Here is a 20,835-nt window from a genome sequence, read left to right on the forward strand (position 1 = left end):
CCCGTGTGTTTTGGGATACCTTCATCGTGACACGTTTCACTTCTCCTGCCATAAAGCCAGCTTCCCTCGTGACAGATGCCCTATACGCACCTGTAGAAGCGTATATACTCATATAGTATATATTCTTCAAGCCATTTGAGGAAAGACAAACACCTGATCATATATCATATACACTCTTTAAGCCATTCAGTGCAAGCCTGACGAAATGGGACCCACCTCGGAAGCAGGCTCCAGAAGGGGAGGCACCCCACCTGCCTCGCCCCCCGCAGCCGCCCTCCCTGAGCCCGGGACCTTTACCTCCCTCAGCCCGGGACCTTTACCTCCCTCCGGCCCCCGGCAGGGCACGGCGGCCACCGCCGCATCGCCTCACGCCCGGGGCCTGCCTGCCCCGGTGCGCGGCCCCGAGCCGCGCGCCCCCGCGCCCGCCGCCGTTCCAATCCCGGCGCCACCGCTCCGTCACAAGCCGCGCGTGCGCGCGCAGGCGGGCCGCCGTTCCCGCCGTGCCGGGCGGGGGGCGGGGAAATGGCGGCCACCGCCTCGCCTCAGCGCCTGGCGGGTGGGTGGCGCGGGGCTCGCTCCTCCCCTCAGCGCGGCTGGGCGGGCCGGGGAGGCAGAGGAAAAACCGAGCCGAAAGAGAACTTGCAGTGTAAACGTTTTCCCTACACGTGCGCTTTTCCGCGACACAAGCAGGGAGCGTCCGCCCCGCTACAAGGTTGTGTCTGTGGTGGCAGCGGTGCTGCGTGTCGGCACAGCGCTGGGTTCACTGCACATTTGGGTGTCCGCTACTCTGAGGGATAAAATGTTTCTGCCCAAGTTCTCTTTAACAATAGCAGGATACAGAAAACCTATTTCTAGAGTAATTCTTCGTAAGGGAGGATTCGTTTTCTCTTTGATAACAGGTTGCATAAGATAACCCATGTAACAGCTGTCTCATAAAAAACTTTATTAGAAAGTAAACAGAAAAAAGGCTTAGATATGAGGAAAAAAAGTATGCTGTATGAAAATAACTTCTCATCCCTTCCCAGAAAATGCCTTGCTGACTAGATATCAACCCTCGGTATTCACTGATCTTGTTTTTCAGTCCCTATACTCTGATCCAAAAGTCATCCTTTTATTCACACATCCCTACACGCATGCAGGACCAAGGGTTGTATCCAAGGTTGACGTGCTCCAACCATTTACTGGCGGTTAACACCAATGCCCCAGAAAAAAAGTCTCCAGAAGTCTTACAGCAAGCGGTACTGTGGTGGAGTGACATTGCCTGGGAGGATCTCAACCCAATCTTTTTAGTTAGGTGCTTTTGTAGGCCTCGAAACATGAAGTTTATTACGGAGGTTGTTGTTATTATGGCTAGTATAAAATACTGTTATCCTCTGGATACACGCCCATCCCCATTTTGACCCTTGATACCTTCTTGGCCTCAGCAAGGAGTCCATAAAATAACTTCAAGTTGGGTGGAAAATCCTTCCAGTGGCCAATTTTGGGTTAGCCATCTTTCATTCTGGCTGCATGTCCACCTGCCCTTGTGTCATAAAAGGGCTTCTAGTTACCTATCCATACCAGTCATTATTTTACAGTTTTATCGTGCCTCCTTACTCATGTGTCACCTTCTCCAGATTCTCTTCACACGATAATTTTCTGTGTCCCTTCTCCTTCCAGCAAACTTACTTAGTTTCCTTTAATCCTGCAGAGCCCTGTGGATGTGCAATAACTGCTTCTTCCCATAGCATTGTAGAAGAGGCCATACCATTGTTTTGGGTTATAGTATGTAGTTTCCATTTTATTCTCAATCTGCTCAATCTGCTTCACAATTTTGTTTTTTTTTCCATTGAGTTGATATGGATGGTACTTTGAAAATCCAAACATAGTGTGCAACCTTGACCCATCTTGTTTTTAACTGTGTTATTCTTGAATCTTAATCCATTTTTGTTCTGTAAAAATGTTTTCTACCAAGAATTCAGACACTTGAAAGGATCTTTCTTATACACAGTGTGAAAGTTTAAAGGCATCATCCCTACCTGTTCTTCTCTAGCCCCTCCTTTGCTGGCCCATTGGATTTTATAACGCTAAGCTTTTATAAAGATGGTGAGGAGTCATGCAAAGGAATTATTTAGCATCACAGCAAGTCCAAGGATTTGGGGATTCTTCAGTCTCTAAAGATTCACATACGCTGTTTACATGATTTAATAATGTTAATTATGTTACCTTAGAACTGACGGAAATAAAGTGATGTAATTACCAAAGGACTATTAGTCTAATATGTAAGTACTTGTATTGCTATAATTTATTTTATTACACAGATATTAAGCCACTTTTCCTGGTGTAACAGTTTTCCCTCTGGAGTGTTGCACGAACTGAAGTATACCCCATCTTTTTCTAAAACAACACAGTTGATAGAAAAGCTGTATATGTGGGCAATCCTTCAGTAATGAGGGTGTTCAGAACTTTTGGCAATGACAACGACTTCTTTTCAAAGATTAATGGCCCGCATTCTTTGCTCGGCTGTTTGTGGCCTACCCAGTTTATCTGGGCTTTGTTAGTTTCCCAGACCCCTTTTCCTTTTTTTAAGACCTTTAAAAGAGGGAATTGCGAGCAAGCAGACTTTCTGTCCCCGTGACAGCTCCGTTTGCCCCAGCTATGGCTGAATTACGTCTGTTCAGTCTCCGCAGGGTCTTGCAGGCTGGTGCAGCTTTCTGATCGCCGATTACTTCTCGGTGCTCACACAGCTCTGCAGAGACCTTCATTGACTCGCAGCTTCCCGAGCAAATGAGCCTTTACAGGGCCCAGGATGCATCATCACATCTAACCCTGGAGGAGCATTTTCTACACAAAGCCACCGATGAAGCCTCCAGAAGCAGAGCAGGTCAGGCCGTGTGCCCTTGGCAAAGGGGCAGGCCGGCTCTGTACCCTAAATTAGGTACGGGAGGAATGCTCATGGCTGGAGCAGCGACTTCATGGCCGGGGACAAACAGAGAGCAGAGGGGATGGCAGGCCTGGCAGCTGTTCCCTTGCAATCAGCCTCCAGCCAGCTGGGCCCAATTTCCCCATCAGTTAGCAGCAATTAACACCATCTCTCCAAGACCAGATAAAGGCAGGGCTGGGAGCCCTCCTAGAACTGACTTCTCTGCAGGTGCAGCCATGGAGGGCTTTGTCTACCCACCATTCAGCACCTACCAGAGCTTTAGGGACCAGAGCTTTAGGGGTGGCACGACACCAGGCCGTGGTGGGGACCCAGTGCTGAAGCAGCCCAGCTGGAAGCAGAGCAAGAGCAGTGGGCTCGGTCCCTTCCTCGGGGGGCCCCCCACCCCGCTGACCTCTGAATACCTGGACAGCTACCGCCGGGCCCACCTGAAGGCCCTGCTGTCGCAGGTGAGCCCAGGACTGACCCCACGGCTCCGCCGAGCCAACACCAGGGAGGTCGGGGTGCAGGTGAACCCCCGGGCCGATGCTGCTGTGCAGTGCTCGCTTGGTCCTCGCACACTGCCCACCGGCTGCCCTCTCAGCCCTGTTGGCCTCCGTGCCCGTGGGTGCATGGCCCTCTACTCGCCTGTGCTGGACCGCCGCCTCTTCACGCTGCCTGAAGCTGTGGGGTCCCATGAGAAGGATGAGGCGGTGGCGGCCACCCCTGAGGAGCAGAAGGCAGAAGATGGTGATGGGGAGCAGCAGGACGGCCAGGCAGCGGCCACTCCACCGACCGAGGGGCAGTCGAAGGCGTCGCAGGAAGAAGCTGCAGCCCCTGGCCGCCGGGCAGCTTTCCAGGTGTGCAAGGCACAGTGGTGCCCCCCCCAGACTCTCTCTTGGGTCTGCACCCCTCACAGCCCCCCTTCCCTCCAGGTCTGAGCCCCCCGGCGCTGGAGGTGGGTGGTTGTGTGAGGGGAGCTGGGCCAGGTGGCCGCTGAGTGACCCCTTATCTCCCTGCAGTTCTTGGAGCAGAAGTATGGCTATTTCCACTGTAAAGACTGCAAGACCAGATGGGAGAGTGCTTATGTGTGGTGCATTTCTGGAAGTAACAAGGTAATTAATGTGTAACATCACGTCTTTTCTTGTTCCTGATGCTTGTAAGTACAACACAAAATGTGAGAAATCATGTTTTTGGCACAAATTTAGGACAGCCATATTCGACATCCTGAGTAAGTCTCAGTAGTAACTGAGAACTTGTTTTTCTTAGGTGTACTTCAAACAGTTCTGTCGCAAATGCCAGAAGGGCTTCAATCCCTATCGTGTGGAAGCAATCCAGTGCCAGGTAGGTTACAGTATAAACTGCCCAAGTTTGTCATGAACTCCACTGGTTTACAGTTGCTGAATTTCTTACTGACTTTACCTGGAAGACAATTTGCTGTTGAAGTACTAGAAGCCTTATTTGGGAATGGTGTAATAGCATAGGTCTCCATCTTGTAGATGGCTTATGTGAATGGTTCTCTCTTCCTACACCATCCTGTCCTGCCACATGCAGGATAGATAGGGTTTTGACCAGTGTTTCTAGATGAGAAGGCTCTTACAACTTTACAGCTTTTTTTTACCACAAAAGCTCTTTTAAGCATATCAGCTCAAGTATGATTCTAGGATTAAGGGAAAACAAATGTCAGTCTAACAAAGTGCACTCATTTGATCTACTACTAATGTCTTTCCTAAGACCTGTTCGAAGACTCGTTGCTCCTGCCCTCAGAAGAAAAGGCACATTGATCTCAAGAGACCTCATCGCCAAGAACTCTGTGGCCGCTGCAGAGGCAAGAGGCTGTCCTGTGATAACACTTACAGCTTCAAATACATTGTCTGATCTGCGTGCCCCATTTTGCACTTGCAGTTTGTCAGTCTTCTTGCAATGTTTTGACCTTAGGCTTTTGACCTGGCATTGGATAATGGATAAGGACTTTTGTATTTATAAAATATTTAACTATTATATATGTTAATAAAGTTCAATAAAAGTTTGCACTAGTTTATTACCCATTAGTTTCTCATGCTGTAATCAAAGAAGAAAGTATCAAAGAAGAAAGTTTACATGTAAGGAAATGGAACCTGTTCACTTTCCTAAAGAAAGTAGGCTTTGCTTTCAGTCTACTTTTAGGTAACTTCTCCCTTCACTCAAACTGAACTAGTGTGGAAGATGCAAATAATGCTCTGGTGTATAAAGTCTGTGGTAAATGTATCTGTGTGTGTTTGTTGGAGCTCATCATACTGCTGTCTTCCCTGCCACATGTATACTTAAAAATCAAACACCAGTTTACTTATTCTGGCATAGTCTTTGACTTGTGTCTGTAAGATAGGAGGGAGAAGTATAAGCTAACATCTCAAACTTTTTGAGCTGAGTTATTTAGTATGTAGTATAATAAATTATACAGAGGAAATGTGTACTAATATCACTAAAATAGCTCCCAGTGCCTGCCAATTAGAATAAAAGCTGAGACAGAAGCTTCCTAGTCTTGTAAGGCATCTCAAATGTAACAAGTGAATAACTGAATCAGTTTTCACAGAGACAAAATTCAGCCAGAATCCCCGATGGGAATATGGTTCCTATTCTTCCTCAAGTCTAGAAATGATACAAGGAAAGGCAGATTGCTGTATCATGGCCTTTGTTGTATATGTGAAGGATAGTTTAGGTTGGGAAGAACATCAGAAGGTCTGTTCCCAGCTCTGTGCAGGATCAAATGAATCATGTTGTACAATGAATCATGTTGTACACGGTAAGGGGATTCTACCTGTAGGCCAGTAACAAGTGGGGTACCACAGTGGGTATGGCCTGGGACCTGTCCTGCTCCACTTCAGTGACATGAAAGAGGAAACAGCATGCACTTAGCAAATCTGCAGATGCCACCAAGCTGAGGGAACCAGCCAATGCAGCTGAGAACAGTGCTGCCACTTAGAGGCATCTCAGCTGACTGGGATAATGGGCTGAAGGCAACCTCGTGATTTTTAGGAGAGACAAGAAGAAATTCCAATGAGGTGGGTGTGAGCCAGCAGAGGGCAGCAACAATATCCTCACTCCTATCAACAGAAGCAGAGCCAATAGAGCTGGGGAAGTGACTGACCATGTTAGTTAGAGCTCATGAGAGCATATCTTTTGTCATTATTGTATCTGGTTTTGGGCTCTCAATATGTGAAAGATGTTTATCAGCTGTCATGTGTTCAGTGGAGGCCAGCAAGCTGGTCGCAGGGTTGGAACACTTGCTGTGTGAGGGGAGGCTGAAGGAACTGGACTTGTTCAGTGTGAAGAAGCAAAGACTTCAGTGAGACCCAACAGTAGCTTACAAGTACCCATGAGGCGGTTATTACTGAGGAAGGATGGAGCCCGGCTCTTCAGTGCGGCTGTGCACTCTTCATCTTTGAGGGTTTTCAAGACTCAACTGGATGAAGGCCTGAGTAACCTGATATAATCTCATGGCTGCTCCTGCTTCAAGGGACCTGGACGACTTCCTGTTGTCCCTTTAAACTTGAATTTTCCTGCGATCTGTAAAATACTCACAACTTTGCAAAGCGACAGAACCATTCAAAACTTTCACCGAGCACTAAAATTTTTGCAGACCACCCCAGCTGCAGTTCTGAATAGCTTTCAAAAGTGGAAATATGTAACTGATGTTTGAAAACTTCTCTAACCATTGTGGGTTAGTTTGCTCATAAGAAGAACTCAGTGATAAATAGCGTCTCTTTTGAAAAGGATTTACCCTGTCTTTATTTTGTCCTGCAACTACAATGGGGCTGCAGCACTCTGTGGATTCCACCCCTTTTATGCATCAGTGCAAGCGTTTATGAGTGTCTATTTAAAATTGTGCAAGCAAGCTGAAAAAGGGATAAAGGAGAGAGGGCTTTACTGCATTCCCAGAACCTAGGCTGATATTGCAGTGTGGACAGATTTTCTTTTACCTATAGCATTAGAAAACAAACAAACAAAATGACTGAAAACTAACTCTGGAACTAATAGGTTCATTATTGATGCTTTTAATAGAAATAAGCCTGCAACTGGGATTTTTTTTTTTTTTTTTAGTTAAGAAACTGCTTTAGTTAATGTGCTCTTCTGGGTTGAGTCTGAGTGTGAAAGAAAATAATCTTTACACTTCTCACTGGTCACTTTAACGAACAAATTCACCATAAGCCATGAAAAAGGGGACTTTTGGGGGCTGCTTATCATCCATACCCTTGGCAGCTGTATAGATTCAGATAAGAACAGTCTTCACAACTAGCACATACTCTGTTGTGATTATATGACTTTTATATTTTAGTTAAGTGGATGTACTGATTCAAATATCAACCAAAGTTACTTCACAAAAACGGTAAGTGTATTTACAGAGTGAATAAGTTACATAGCTGTCAGAATAAAAGTGTCTCAGATGTGCAACAGATTTACATGCATACATTTAACACTGGACAGCAGTTAAATGTAAGAAAAAGAACATACAGTTATGACATATATATACATTACAAATAAAATAGGACATCTCTTTAAAGAAGCTTAACATGAGAACTTGCATTTCACGTTAATATTTTTACTTTTTATACTCAAAATTTATATTAAATAAAAATATGCATGCATAACAGTTCAAAAGATTTGACTCTGTGATGGGACTTTCTCCTACAAAATGGCAAGTTAAATTAGATCAACCATCCTTTAATATAAATATATTCATAAAAGCAACCCTCTAGTAAAAAGCCGTCAAGATCCTTTAAAAAAAAAAAAGAAAAAAAAAGGAAAATCTACCAAGACCATTCATGATACTTGTGGGCCTAAGAACAGACCTCTGCAATATGATCCAGTACCTTCGGAGACAGTAGCCTAGTAACATTAGGAAATGTACTTCATAGCAGCTCGTTGTTTTAAGATACAGTAATAATATTCAAATTACAGTGTACATTAAATTGTAGTCCATTTACAACTTGTTTCATATACACAGGCTCTCAGCTTTTGACCAACAAGTTTGCGAGATTCTGTGGCCAGCTTCATTCTGCCCATCTTTCACTCCACCAAATAAGAGAAAAAAAGGAAAAAATGTACAAGTTTTTTTTCTTTTTTTTTTAACAAAAAATATTATTTCATGAAGGAAACATTGCACTTCTGCCAACCTAAAATTAATTTGCTATAAAGGAAGTATTGTTCAGTGTAGTAGGCTTTGGTATGCAATGGAAGTCACTTCTTCAGTAGTGAGTTGCAGTTGCTCAGTGAAATGCTAACTGATTTTTTGTGCAACAGGGAACAAAGGATGTTGTCCTGGATGCTCTATGCTACCTTTGTCCTTACAGTATTGCTACACATTTGAAGTTCAGCCCATATCTTTTTAGAAGAAATCCTAAATGTAACAAGAGTGAGTGCAGTTTGACCAAACCTTTGTAAGGCTGAGAAGACATTGAGCCACCTCACTCCAGCAGGGCAGCACTCCCAGCTTGAAAGAGGACACGAGAGTCCTGTCAGAGACTTGTGCCGGAAACGCTGGAATCTGGAAGAAAAGTATTGATGACCCGGTAACTCTGGGCTCTGCGAATCATGTCGCGGATCTCGATATTCAGTTCCATTAATTTGGTGCAGATTTCAGTCAGGCTCTGGTTAGAGCCCACCAGTGCATAGGTGCCCGTCTGACCCAAGGTTTGGTGTCGGAAATAAATGTTCAGTAGTGTCTGGACTTCATCATCAGAGCTACTTCCAAAGATATCATTGGGCCACAAAATCCTGCAATCAAAGAGGAAGAGAATGCGTGCATCATTATGGGGTATTAGCACAGACTGAAACCAGGTGACAGAGATCTCTAAAAGGAGAATGGACGTGCACATATTTACAAACCAAAATAACTCACTGTTTTATGCAACTCATTTGTTAGTGATATCAAACACTGAAATCACATAAAAGCAAATTCCTGTTTTCTAAAAACAAAAACAAAAAGCTTAAGAAAACTAATTCAAGTAAGTGAAGTGAAACTGAGCTGAATGTTAGCTGATGCCAGTGACATACACTTGCTAAGGAATTGGCTCTATAAAAAGATTCTTAAGAGCCTCACAGAAGTACTTTTCATCTGTGCTATGCAATTAAACATCTTCGCTGTGGTAAGCATCCGTGTTTGCATTACCAATTTGATATTGTTACTTGTGGTGCACACCCGCAAAAGTTAATAATATCAGTGCCCCACGTACCTTGTTGAAAAATATGAAATAAATTACGGTGACTCAGCACATTACATTTAGTATAAAGTTAGGAGGATAATAAATGCATGCTTTTCCAATAACACGGAATTCTAACAGGAACCATGTAGTAAAACTTGCCTGCATTCTCTTATTTGTCGGACGGCTTTAACAAGTTCATTGTTTTTCAAACACTCCAGCATGGACTGAATAGCTGCTTCTGTAGAATTGAATGTGGGCTCAGATTCCACATTCAGAGGCTCAGCTGCAATTGCGGCAGTAGCATCCTTAAGATTTTTCTTCAACTCGCTCAGTTCTCTTGACATATTTAACAGCTGTTCCAATGAGAAAATTATGAGATGGGTATTTTGGTAGGCACCAAAGAGAGTAGTTATTTCAAATCTGTTCCTATTAGCATGTTAGATGTACACATTATGGAAAAGACCCCATTTTAACACAAGGACATTTCTTGGTCTCTGTGCTCAGTGTAAGAGAAATACAGACTACAGATTTGTGTAGTTTTTTGTTGTGTAGCTTTAAAATGCATTGAGCTTTCTTAATCTTTTGCCTTGCTAACATTCAAGAACGCATCTGAACAATCTTTTATCTTTTATTTCTGCTACTGTTTTCATATCATGGCGGGAAAGTTTGTGAAAATAACATTTACTTCTCCTAGCAATGATGTTGTTATTTATTTACAAAACACATGCAGGATCTAATATGATTAACAGATGGACCAGAATTTGATAACCCTTTGCCAGGCTAAAAAATTATAGGTCTACCTTTACACGCTCATATATGCTAGAAATAACCACTGTCACATGAACTAAAAACAGACCTTCCCTTAAATAATAGCTTATGGTTCCAGCAAAATATTCTATTTTTCTGGTGAAACAGCTATTCCTCATATTATTGCTCTTCATTTCCATAGGGTGCATCATTTATAACAACCTAAAAAAGACATCTGCTAAACAGCTACAGAAATCAATCCTCTAATAAAGGATACAAAACATTTCTAAAATTTAGGCTACTCTAACACTAGATTCCTAGTATCCTATCTTCTCTTAGAAGCAAGCAGCCTGGTCACATTACGAGACAGCCTGGAGAACAGTTTCTTAAGACACAAGCTCCTTGTACTACTATACCACACCTAACAAAACAAACCATCTCCATTTGCTAGAGAATCTGTAAAATATCAGAATCTGTCATAAAATATATTTTATAGCTTGAAATTTTGTTTTACAGCAACAAGCAAAGTGCACTAACTTCTCAATCGTTTAAAATATATACATTTCACCAGGAGGAAAAAATATATGGAATGGCAAGTTATGTTACTACCCTCCTTTAAACGATGATTGTTCAGCTTAAAGTGATCACCTCAAAGGTTTTTCAAAGCAGTGTTTTTTTATGCAATTGTTGGCAATAAATTTGACTAACAGTATTCTTGTGAAGTGTTTCTTTATGTAAGATACATAGATATATCTAAAACCAGAAAGCTATTTGGATCAAAAGAGATAGGGTGTTGTGTGAAAAATACTTAAAGAATCCCTGTAAAAATGTCAGAATTAAAAAGACATGAAATTACAGGATTTTGTTAATTATGTTTTTAAAATACATTTAGCACTCTTGGGAAGCATTTAACTGATTTCAATCTGTTTATCCACTGAACAGGATCAGGAGGTACACTTGCAGTCAAAATATAAAGTAGTTCTGTACTAAACACCTAGTTTCCACAGGTACAAGAGGATGCAAAAACATTTAAAACTGCTGCAGACGTTTCTAGTACAACATACATGCAATGGAGACAGTTTATATGGCTGGAGATTACAATAAATAACTCCAGCAAAAACCTCAATTTTGCATCCATATTAAGATTAATTTACCACATTATTTTGTTACTGTCATGCTAACAAGTACTCCTGGTCTATATGTCTCCAAAAATCCAGATAAAGTCAGTTATGATCTAGGAAAGGGAAATTTTCTGTATGTGTGAAGAAAGCTCATATCCCCTAAATATTAAAACCTCATTAAAAAAAAAAAAAAACAGACAAAACAAAACTCATTTGCAGATGTTTAGTGCATGTGAGCACTCCCTTACATGTAAAGCATGCGAGCAAAGTTAAGATTCAATATATCATTCTAGTTAATTACCACTGACTGAAATGACTTTTGAAGACTCAATTTATAGAAGAAACCAGTCTCTGAAAGTACATTCAACTACAAAAAATAGTGGATCTCAACTAATCCTTAATGAGGATGCTGGTATACTGGTATACTAAAGTATTTTGTCTGCAGACTCATGTTCAGGGTGAAATTGTGTAGTTTTTGGTGCAAGTTCATGGAAAGAAGAGTAAGAAGATGAAATTAAGGAGTGTTTTTTAGTATAAGAGTTTGTAGTGTTTGCTACATACCTCTGGCATGGAACTGACTTCATGTACTTGTCCGATAAGTTTACAGTAGGACTGAAAAAGCAACAGCAGCTGGAAGTGGAGTTTATACAATCTCTGACACAGTTCCAATTGCTAAGGAGAGATTTATAGAAGAACTAATTAACACAGATCAGTAAGTTGGGATAGTTTCTAATAATCAGTAAAACACATTTGAGATAGTTTAATTCTTAAAAAAAACATAATTTTACTAAAGTATAGTCATGTACTACTTCAGAAAGCAAATAATGCTCATTCTTCTGCAGGTAAACCATAAAAGACATTGAAAATTAAAATTATAATTGCTTGCTGTCATGTAGCACACATCAGCCCCAATCTCAAAGCAGTTTATATAGGTTAGCTTTACTGACCCCACTGCAGCTGGAAAGCACAGGCAGAATATGGGAGAAGTGACTTTGCCACACAGAAGATAAAACTCTTTAAAAAAAAAATCAGAAATGGTCAAAGACCTCTTCTGAGAGGATGGAAATCCAGTAGAGAAGCAATGAAGTGGTCGTCCAAGAGAGTCAAAGCTCCTGCCAGCTCCTCTGAGAGGAGAAGAAGAGAGGCAAATAAAATCCAGCCAGGAGTGGGATGGAGGAAATGCCAGCTCGTGGATTTCCCACCCTCTTAATGAAACCATACAACAGATGGACTGAGTTTCATGTGTAAGAGGACATCTGGCTTCTGTAATTTATTTTCCCAGCTAAGTAGATACTCTTACATGAATACTAACTTGTTTCTTCCGGAGTGATGTGCAGCACCACACAAAGTGTCAGACACATCAAAGTAACATGAAATGGGCACGTGTGCCAGAGACACCAAGTTAATATGCTAATGGTCCTGGTATCTGTGTGTCATCAAGAGGAGGTATGTTGCAGTTCCACAGATGGATCATGGTGGGGAAGGGAGGAATATTTCATCTTTGGCAAATTACAGAAGTAAAAAATCTGCAAGTACAAGTCAAGAAGCTTCCTGTCACTTTAGCAGGCAAGACTTGCAGACTTCAAACCACATTTGATTTGTCTTCTCTACAGGCACAGTGAGCAAATGTGAGCTCAGTGATCTTTCCATTTGTTTGGAGGAACTAGAGCAGAGGTTCATGCCAAACATGATGGAAAAAAAAAGAAGATGCTATTAATGGCTTTGCTTTCTTAATGCACTTGACACATGCTTGGCCACTAGCGTATATTTTGGCTATTTGCTGAATCAGGGTCAGTGCAAATGCCAACACAAATACTAAGAAAAAAGCTCTTTAAAAACATCCTAAGCATTAATTTGACTGAAGTGTTTGTTTACATCCATTTCAATATGTAAGTGCCAGGGCTCCCATTAATAAGCCAAAATTAGAACCACATCCTTAGCGTTCCGGTTCTCCAAATTTCTTTATGAGACAGACAAGCCCAAGGGTTGAGGTCAAAAGAGATGTTCTTTGGAAGACCTCACCTTTGTTCGTCAGGCTACCTGGCCATGAACAAGTCAACCAAGGGCACTGCCAAAACCAGGCAGAGCTATTCTCCCTCTGAACCCCATCACATGGGTGGTTGATGGAGGAGTGGGAGCAGGAGGAGAGCACTGGGTGGTGGTGGGGGCAACCTGGCCAGGCACATCCGCAGTGGGGAAAATGGAAGGGAACACTTGGTGACCTGCTAGGACAGAAGTGAATTACAGGCATAGACTAAATCTTCCAGTGGCCAAACGAATGAGGAAGGGCATGAGGGACTTGACAAATAAACTTGCTCGGTGACCATTCTCTGTAACTGAGGCCACACAGAACTGCCAAGCTTGCATCTATGTTTTGAACCTTCCTCCTCCTACAATGATTATCTGAAGAACCTCCTAGAAAAGACTCTGGCTTCTGGTTTCTCTTGAATGATGCTTGGGCATGTCAGAGGCTGGCTGGCACCCCAGCCCTGGAAGGTGCCAACAGTGCAGCAGTAATGCCGGCGCGGGGAGGCACGCTCGCTCCCTGGTCCTGGTTCAGTAGCAGGGACACACCTCGAGGATATCCAGTAGGGATCAAATTCACCCTACCCAAATTTTGGAGAACTGGTAGTGCTAATTAGCAGTCAAACACACATATACTTCAAGTTGTTAGGGAGTTAAAGATTAACTGAAAACCAGGACATGGTATAACATTAAAAAAAAAAAATCTATTTTGCAATAGCTTGGCAAGTAACACACCAGTTTTTAGTCCTTGGGGCACGATAATTCAGTGTTACCCTTCTGGCTGCTAACCTGCATTAAGATGAACTAAGGCTGAATTGAACATTCAAGTTTGACTCAGTCAGTATTTAGTCACTATATCAAGCAAAAATAATTTTTCTTCCTGAGTAAGGATTAGTAACCAATAATAGTGAAAGTATTCATCAGCGTATAAACAAAAGCAATTTTAAACAACTGTCAACTATAAATCGTAGTTTTTCATTGAGACAAATAAAAAATATGAATTTTAATGTAACAATTAACTGATCTTCCACTCCAGCATATTATTTCATTCAAGGGCTTGGTTTTTGAAAAAATATGTACATGACAATTTTAAACAATATGAAAGTGTCAGAATTTTGGCAAAGTATTTTTAGATTTCACAGAACACACCTTAGTAAATTATTTTAGTCACTGCATGTAGAACCACATATTCTACAGGAAAATTGTAGCAAAAAAGGAAAACATGCTTAGAAATAAACCAGTAAAATCAGGGTGTATTAGTCCATCTGCAGATGGACAAAGAATATGAAAGAACTTCAACTTACTGCAAGAGATTCCATTTGCTACACAGCAAGCATGGCACAGGAGAAAAGGAAAGGAAAGAAAGTATAGTGTCAGTGTAATGCATGCAATAGGAAGCACAGCCCATCTTTAATAGCATAATTTGTCAGCAGTATTAGCAATGCTTGCCTCAACCTGGTAACTGGTTGGAAATATCACATACAACATGCACAGCACTCAATAAAGTCAAGCTCTTAATTCTAACTGTAAATTACAATCTAAATATCCTCAGTTGGACGTTCATATTTATTAGTTTTGATTTATCCCACTCAGTAGCTCAGGAGCTTACAATGAAATTGTGTTAGAAAATTCTTGAAATAATACTTTTATTTAAATTTGCTTTCCTTATTATTAAAAAGAACTCATAGAGCAAAGTGCTCAAAGCATTATGCAGGGTTTTCAAGTGATTTAACAGAACTGAAATTTGTCTTGTATAAATATTATGTTATTTATTAATACTTATACTTTTGAATGTAGTAAGTCTGATGAAATTTACAGGATAAGCTTTGTGACTGCTGCAGTTATTACTTGGCACACTAAAATGGAAATATTTCACATGTAACTTACGACAATCATATGAAAAAAAAAAACATGGAAAATGCCAGTTTGGTTTGACTACATGGCAGTGCCACATGTTCAGATTTGTATTCCCTCCTCTCACCAGTAATGATTCACTGATTTGTAATTCTGGAACTATTAAAATGTCAGTGTAATTCTTGTTTTAATAGCAATAAAAATTCTAATTTACCCGCATTAGCATTTCAAAGATTAGGGACTAACGTCTCAGAAATAAACTTCTCTCCTCAAAAAAGAAGTGTTCCTCTTTATATTTACCAAGAACTAACAGTTGCATTCTGTGCATTTTTCAGGCAGCTTTTCTTATTATTTATATATATATTATGTTCTCATGACATTTTAGATGAATGGAATTATGTCAATGTTGTAACTAACAGACTGCAATGACATCTGCCCAGTTACAGCCTGATGTCAGCGCATATGCGCACAATGTTAATAAACATTTGAAATTCTTATCAAAATGATTTACCTTACCTTCAACACAAAGGCAGCAAACACAGAAATGTCAAGTAATGCTAACTTGGTATAGCCAAGCAAAGCCTTTTGGTCTGGCTTCTTTCCATGGGCCTTACAACTAATGAATGTATGAAAAGTATCTTCCGAAATCCTGCACTACCCATCAATAAAACCATGACAAACAAAGCTTTAGCTCCTGTAATGTTTAATTTTATGCCTTTAACATTGTTTGGATTTTTTTTTTTTTTTTACTTTAAGAGTATTTAGTACTCTTATAAAAACCTTCCTTTATATCTTGGCTTCCATGCAGTTTATGTAAATTAAGTTTTGTAAAGCCAAGTTTAAGATAAGACAAGAGCAGACGGATCATTGTGCTGTAGTAAATTCACAGATACGCTGATTTCTGTTTTTCAAATCTTGCCTGCCTCTCACTTAGGCTCCTCTGAATCTTAGCATACCACCAGTTTACACTTGGACTTTCAAAAACACTGGAATCCACATATAATTTCTAACTTGCCATGGAATTTACTTTAAAGAAGGAAAAAAGCAGCAAATAAGTGAATTCCATGGTCATTTTTTCCCCAGAAAACAACTTTTTTTTTTTTTTTTTTACTGCTTCCAAAAAATAAAAATTAAAAAAAAGTACGAAGTTCGGGGAAAAGGGAATTCAGAGGGATGATTTCACCTTACATGAAAATCCTTCCTGCTTCACTTGAAGAAACTTTCAAGTTTCTTTCAGTACTACAAAATCTCCCTAAAGTACTGATGGTCAACTCAACATGGCTCTGCAGTTTCATGATTGTAACTTATCTTCCTCTCTCTTTCAGCATAAAATGAAATATTCCTTGGAAGTTGAGAAAATACTAATTTTTGGACTAAATGACGTTTCTTTTAGTCTCCAGTAGCAAGGGTTCATGCAGAATGTTCCTAGCTTTCACTCTTCTCCTCAATCTCTAGTTTAATGCCTACAGTAAGGGAACTATGACACTACACAATTAGTGTTTTTGGCAGCTGAAAATACTGAATGTTATACTGAATGATACTGAATGTAGCTAGCAAATGCTACACATAAGAAACATGCCCAATGTTCTCCTCAACAGCAACACCTTGATTTATCTTTCTGTTGAGACAGGGAATTACTGTTCTGTACTATTAGCAGAGCAAGAAGGTAGCAAAATACTAGTCTTTAGGTCACCAGCCTTCTTGCCTTTTTTTTTTCTTTTCCCAAGGAATCATTTTTACATACTAAAAAGAGATGAGAGTTACACAATTATTTCTTAAGATACTGAAACTTTGATGGCAACACAGTCTTCAGTCATTTAATGACACAGGAGAGTCCCATCATAACAAAATAATTGCTGTCTGCAAGGGTTTTTAATTGCAAGTGCATTTTATTGAGGTATTCTATTTGACTTGATATTGCAGCAGACAAAAGCTTTTCCCCACAATCTAGGAAAGTGGGTATATGTATCAGAGACAAAAAGAGAGATACAGCATATGTTGCTGCATTCTTAAATATCCACTCTCCTTGAAATTAAACTGTTCTGTCAGGAGAAAGCTAAAACCCAGCTGTGGTCCTCTAGAAAATCTGCTTGCAAGAGCCAAATTGAGCTCATTGTCAGTCCATGGATATGTCCAACATTAGTCAGATACTACAGAGAAATTTGTTAAGAACTAATTTAATAGTGTGACTCAGTATAACTCCAGATTACTACAGTGTCATGAAGTAGACCTCCAGCCTTGTTGGTGGCCCAGAGTCAGTGAACTTTAGCCACAGAGAAACCCGTAACTGGTACACTCTGAATTTTTCCAGCAAAGTTTTTTAATGGATGCGACATGTTTTAAATATCCACTAGCAGTGTGACTTTGTAAAAGCCACGCTTATGAGCTTGTGTCCTTTGGGATGAGCATGGTTTAAGAAAGGTGACTTTGGACTTACTGAATAAGCTGTATGTCTCAATAGGAGACAAATACTTACTTGAGTTAGCTGGTACTAAATGACAAGAAAAATAGGATCTTCCATGTATCTCCTTATGAGAAAAAAAAATAAATCATCAAACCAGTCTTTGACTGGATTAAAAAAAAAAACAAAAACCTCCCTGTTTGGTAGGGTTCAAGAATACACTGATAGCTTTACTCATCTGTTACACCTGAAGAGACAGCAAAACAGTATATGCAGTTACCTTTGCCTATAAATTGCCTCCTATGTCCTTGAGACTCTGCAGCATCAAATGATCGAATGTAGCATCAAAGCTTACAAATTGAAGACGTACAAATCATGCAGTCTGCTGCAAGAATAAGGGGCGGAAAGACATTCTGGGACATTCAGCTATTACCCAATTTCAGAAAATTTGCTAGCTCAAGCAGCTGACCTAGACAACTTCTATTTAAAGCTTCTTCAATGTCAGAACAAGCAATTTTTGCCTTTGCCCATTTTCAGTAACAGAAACAATGGTCAACAAATCATGTGCAATTATTTAGAAATAAAATCTGATTAGAGAAACTGGTGCCAAGCTAACCACCCCCATAGGCAGGCATAGCTCCATTTAAGTCATCTGTGACGCAACCCTTCTTGGCAATGCTGAACCTGGTCCGATGTCTGTCTCGTGAGCAGAGTGGATTATTTTCACCTCAAGCTTTTTACAAGGTGGTGGTGGGTTCTGAGAATCACAGATTTCTGTCCTCCATAGGACAAGGTATTGCTTTTTCTTCCTTACAATTATTTCTGAATCTTTTCAAAGGCAACCTGTTTTTGTATTTTACTTAGACCTTTTTTTATGCCAGAAGTTTTATGCAGGATTTCAGGCCTTAGTCTAACTGTCAATAAGTGTAACAGTTTAGGCAGGTTCCCTCACAGCTACCACTGTAAGACAGATTTTTTTTTTTTCCTACAATTGCTAGATTCTTTGGCATTCCAGGCTGAGGGAGAAGAGGAGAGGAAACGTGTGAAAACAAGTACTTGCCAGTCTAGGAATCACTTTTCCTTTTCCCTTTCTAATGACATTTCCCCAGTTTCCCTGGACTCTCCCTCCCATCACTCTCTTGTTGAATAAACAGAATGGATTATTATGTATGAGTTCCAAAGTTCCCTTGGGAAGAGCTGTTTCAATTGACAGTTCAGCGAGAAGGAGAGGAAGATAAATATGCCTGTTATCAAAGACCTACTATTCCATCAACTTCCAAGGAATAATGTGCTTTGGGCTGAAATCAAATTGCTGGGGATAAATCAGGGATTCCTGCAGGAGTGAGAAACCATTTTTCTTCAGCCTGCTGGATAAGCAGTAAGAATACAGACCCTTGTTTCACATTTAATTCTGAAACAAAGAACATCTAATTTCAAAAAGATAATAAAACACAAGTGGAGCATATTTATTAACTTTTAGATGCTTTTAGGCCATTTATATATTAGCTCAGTTCATAGTTTATTCCTTCTCCTCAGCATTCTCTCTGCTCTGCTTTTTCAAAACACAAACTAAATAGCCCGTGTTCTAGGTCCCTCTTTCTTAGATTTGAGAATAGCTCACTCATAACATCCCTGTACACCACAGCAATTACAGAAGAGACAGTATCTCATTTAAATGCATTGGAAGAGGTGTGTAACTTTTGCTGTTGCCAGTGCCAGATGGGGGAAGATTAAACAGTTTTCCCAACACCTGTGAGTATAGCTAGAGGATTTATTAACAAATCACATTTGCTAATAGGGTCAAGGAAGCCAAAAAGCAGGGGTGATAAGGATATGGGATTATTGAGAAGGCAGAAAACAAAGCAAAGAAAAAACAAACCCCAAACACAAGTGAGAGCAAACACAGGAAGACACATACGTAGAGATGGGAATGAGAAGTTAAGATAAAAACAGAAGAAAATAAAATGAATTGGGGGAGAAGACAAGCAAACCAAAACCAACATGACCATAAAACAAGGTCTTTAAAAAAAAAATAAAGTTACAACAGGCAAGTTCTGAAAATGTCATCATTATCTTTTGCAAGTTAAAATACATAGAAAGAGGAGATGTCAATTTTTTCTACATGCTGTTGTTCCTTCCTGATTTTGGCTAATTCTCCCTAGCCCTCTCTCTTTCCAGTCCTTCATTCTTTTTCCTCCAAAAAGAAAAAAATTCCCAACAAAACAGTTCCCAACTTATTCTATACCATTCAGATACCAGCTGTTTCCTATACTTAGTGTATTAAATCACAGGGATGCCAGCTGATGGTGATAATCTCTGAAAAGATTGATTTCTTAACTGGAATTAATATACTAAATGTATGTGTTTATGGATATATATAAATAATTTCACTGGCCATTTTGCAGTCAATATTTCATAACTGCAAATCTAAGTGGATTTCAACCAGACAGGTCTTGCTGTTTAGCAGATTGAGTCTGTAACATCTATAGATAAATTGGGTGTAACGTGGAAGCACAATACATCAGGAGTGATTTTCAGGGACACTGTGTTGTGGGAAATTGACTTCTGATGCAATATCTTTCTAAAAGGGACCGCACACACAACTCAGGCAGGGTTAGCTCTGAATACCTTTGAGTCCTGAGTGTGAAAACTGGATTATACCCAAGCCCAGCAGAGAGATGAGGAGGAAGTATACCAGGATCTTGTGGGTCTAAGAACAGGCTATATTGCACGTCACTTTAGAGGAGCAAAATACTCCTCCTCACTCATTACCTTCTCTTCCGAGTCCCCTGGCTGGCAGGTAATAACGCCATCTCGTGAGCCCCCAGCAAACGTTGCTTTGCAGTTTGCAAGCCACTGTTTTCAGAAAGAAATGAAAGAAGATATGTATAAGGCCTATAGCTTGATTTGCAGAAAGGTAAACAGTATTTATTTTGACAGCATGGAATGTAAACAAAATTTGGTGACTATAATTTTTATTTACACAATTTGCTTTGATTATAATTAAAAGGATGTATTTTTGGTTTTTATTAGTAGTTGAATCACATAAAACAAGAAAATGAATTAATTAATTACTAAATAGGAGAAAGGAAAGCCCAAGAGTAAAGATACGAATGTTTCTAAAATATAGAGGTACAATTTTTTTTTTTTTTTTTTTTTAATTCTGGTTCATATGTTCAGGAAGAAACATTTAATGAATCTAGTATCTGAAACAGTTACTGAATGTTAATTTAAACAGATTTGACATTATCTTCAGTCTCCTGACATAGTACAAGTATACACGCATACAAAAACAAGAACGCAGCAGAATCCAGCATACCGAGAGTGTTGCTTCTTTTCTGTTGTTGTATGTGTCCAGGTATTCTTGTAGTTCTAGGACACTGAACTTCAGCTTTTCAAGAAGGCCACAGGAGAGAAGCTGGAGAAATGAAATCAAAAAAGCTAGTAAATGTCACTATAAAAGTATAAAAATACTGACAGAATAGAAAATATATTAGAGAAAATATTTTGCAAAACAATACTTAGATTTACTGATATTTACACTGAAAAATGCTTGATTTTATATTTATGCCAAAAAGAATACTATACTGAGAGCCCAATAGCAAC

The 20,835-nt window shown here is 40.1% G+C and overlaps 3 protein-coding genes across 12 annotated transcripts in view; 1 reads left to right on the plus strand and 2 right to left on the minus strand.

The window, feature by feature from the left end:
- BRCA2 (BRCA2 DNA repair associated) overlaps window positions 1–515 on the minus strand; it is a 47,116-nt gene extending 46,601 nt beyond the window's left edge. Inside the window, exon 1 of one of the 2 annotated variants that reach the window (XM_080577403.1) lies at window positions 321–515. The gene's annotated coding sequence lies outside the window, so the exon portion shown is untranslated. Of the gene's footprint in view, window positions 1–297 lie in introns of both variants that reach the window. The other variant, XM_080577402.1, reaches the window with a different exon arrangement.
- Window positions 516–2,740: 2,225 nt separating this feature from the next.
- ZAR1L (zygote arrest 1 like) lies at window positions 2,741–8,002 on the plus strand. The gene is made up of 4 exons (XM_080577428.1): window positions 2,741–3,759; window positions 3,922–4,014; window positions 4,169–4,243; window positions 4,634–8,002. Exons 1-4 carry the CDS (start codon window positions 2,767–2,769, stop codon window positions 4,775–4,777), a joined length of 1,305 nt encoding a protein of 434 aa, XP_080433554.1. The 5' UTR covers window positions 2,741–2,766; the 3' UTR covers window positions 4,778–8,002.
- FRY (FRY microtubule binding protein) overlaps window positions 7,183–20,835 on the minus strand; it is a 238,728-nt gene continuing 225,075 nt past the window's right edge. For 6 of the 9 annotated variants that reach the window (XM_080577411.1, XM_080577404.1, XM_080577406.1 and 3 more), the window contains 6 exons: window positions 20,549–20,647; window positions 20,002–20,085; window positions 14,279–14,296; window positions 11,511–11,621; window positions 9,241–9,434; window positions 7,183–8,653 (listed from right to left, as the gene is read on the minus strand). In XM_080577411.1, coding sequence (XP_080433537.1) covers window positions 8,395–8,653; window positions 9,241–9,434; window positions 11,511–11,621; window positions 14,279–14,296; window positions 20,002–20,085; window positions 20,549–20,647 — 765 coding nt within the window. In that variant the 3' untranslated portion in view covers window positions 7,183–8,394. The remainder of the gene's footprint in view (window positions 8,654–9,240; window positions 9,435–11,510; window positions 11,622–14,278; window positions 14,297–20,001; window positions 20,086–20,548; window positions 20,648–20,835) is intronic. The other 3 variants (XM_080577405.1, XM_080577407.1, XM_080577410.1) reach the window with 1 other exon arrangement.

This window comes from Anser brachyrhynchus (assembly GCF_964034855.1).
Source record: "Anser brachyrhynchus genome assembly, chromosome: 1".
Lineage (NCBI taxonomy): Eukaryota > Metazoa > Chordata > Aves > Anseriformes > Anatidae > Anser > Anser brachyrhynchus.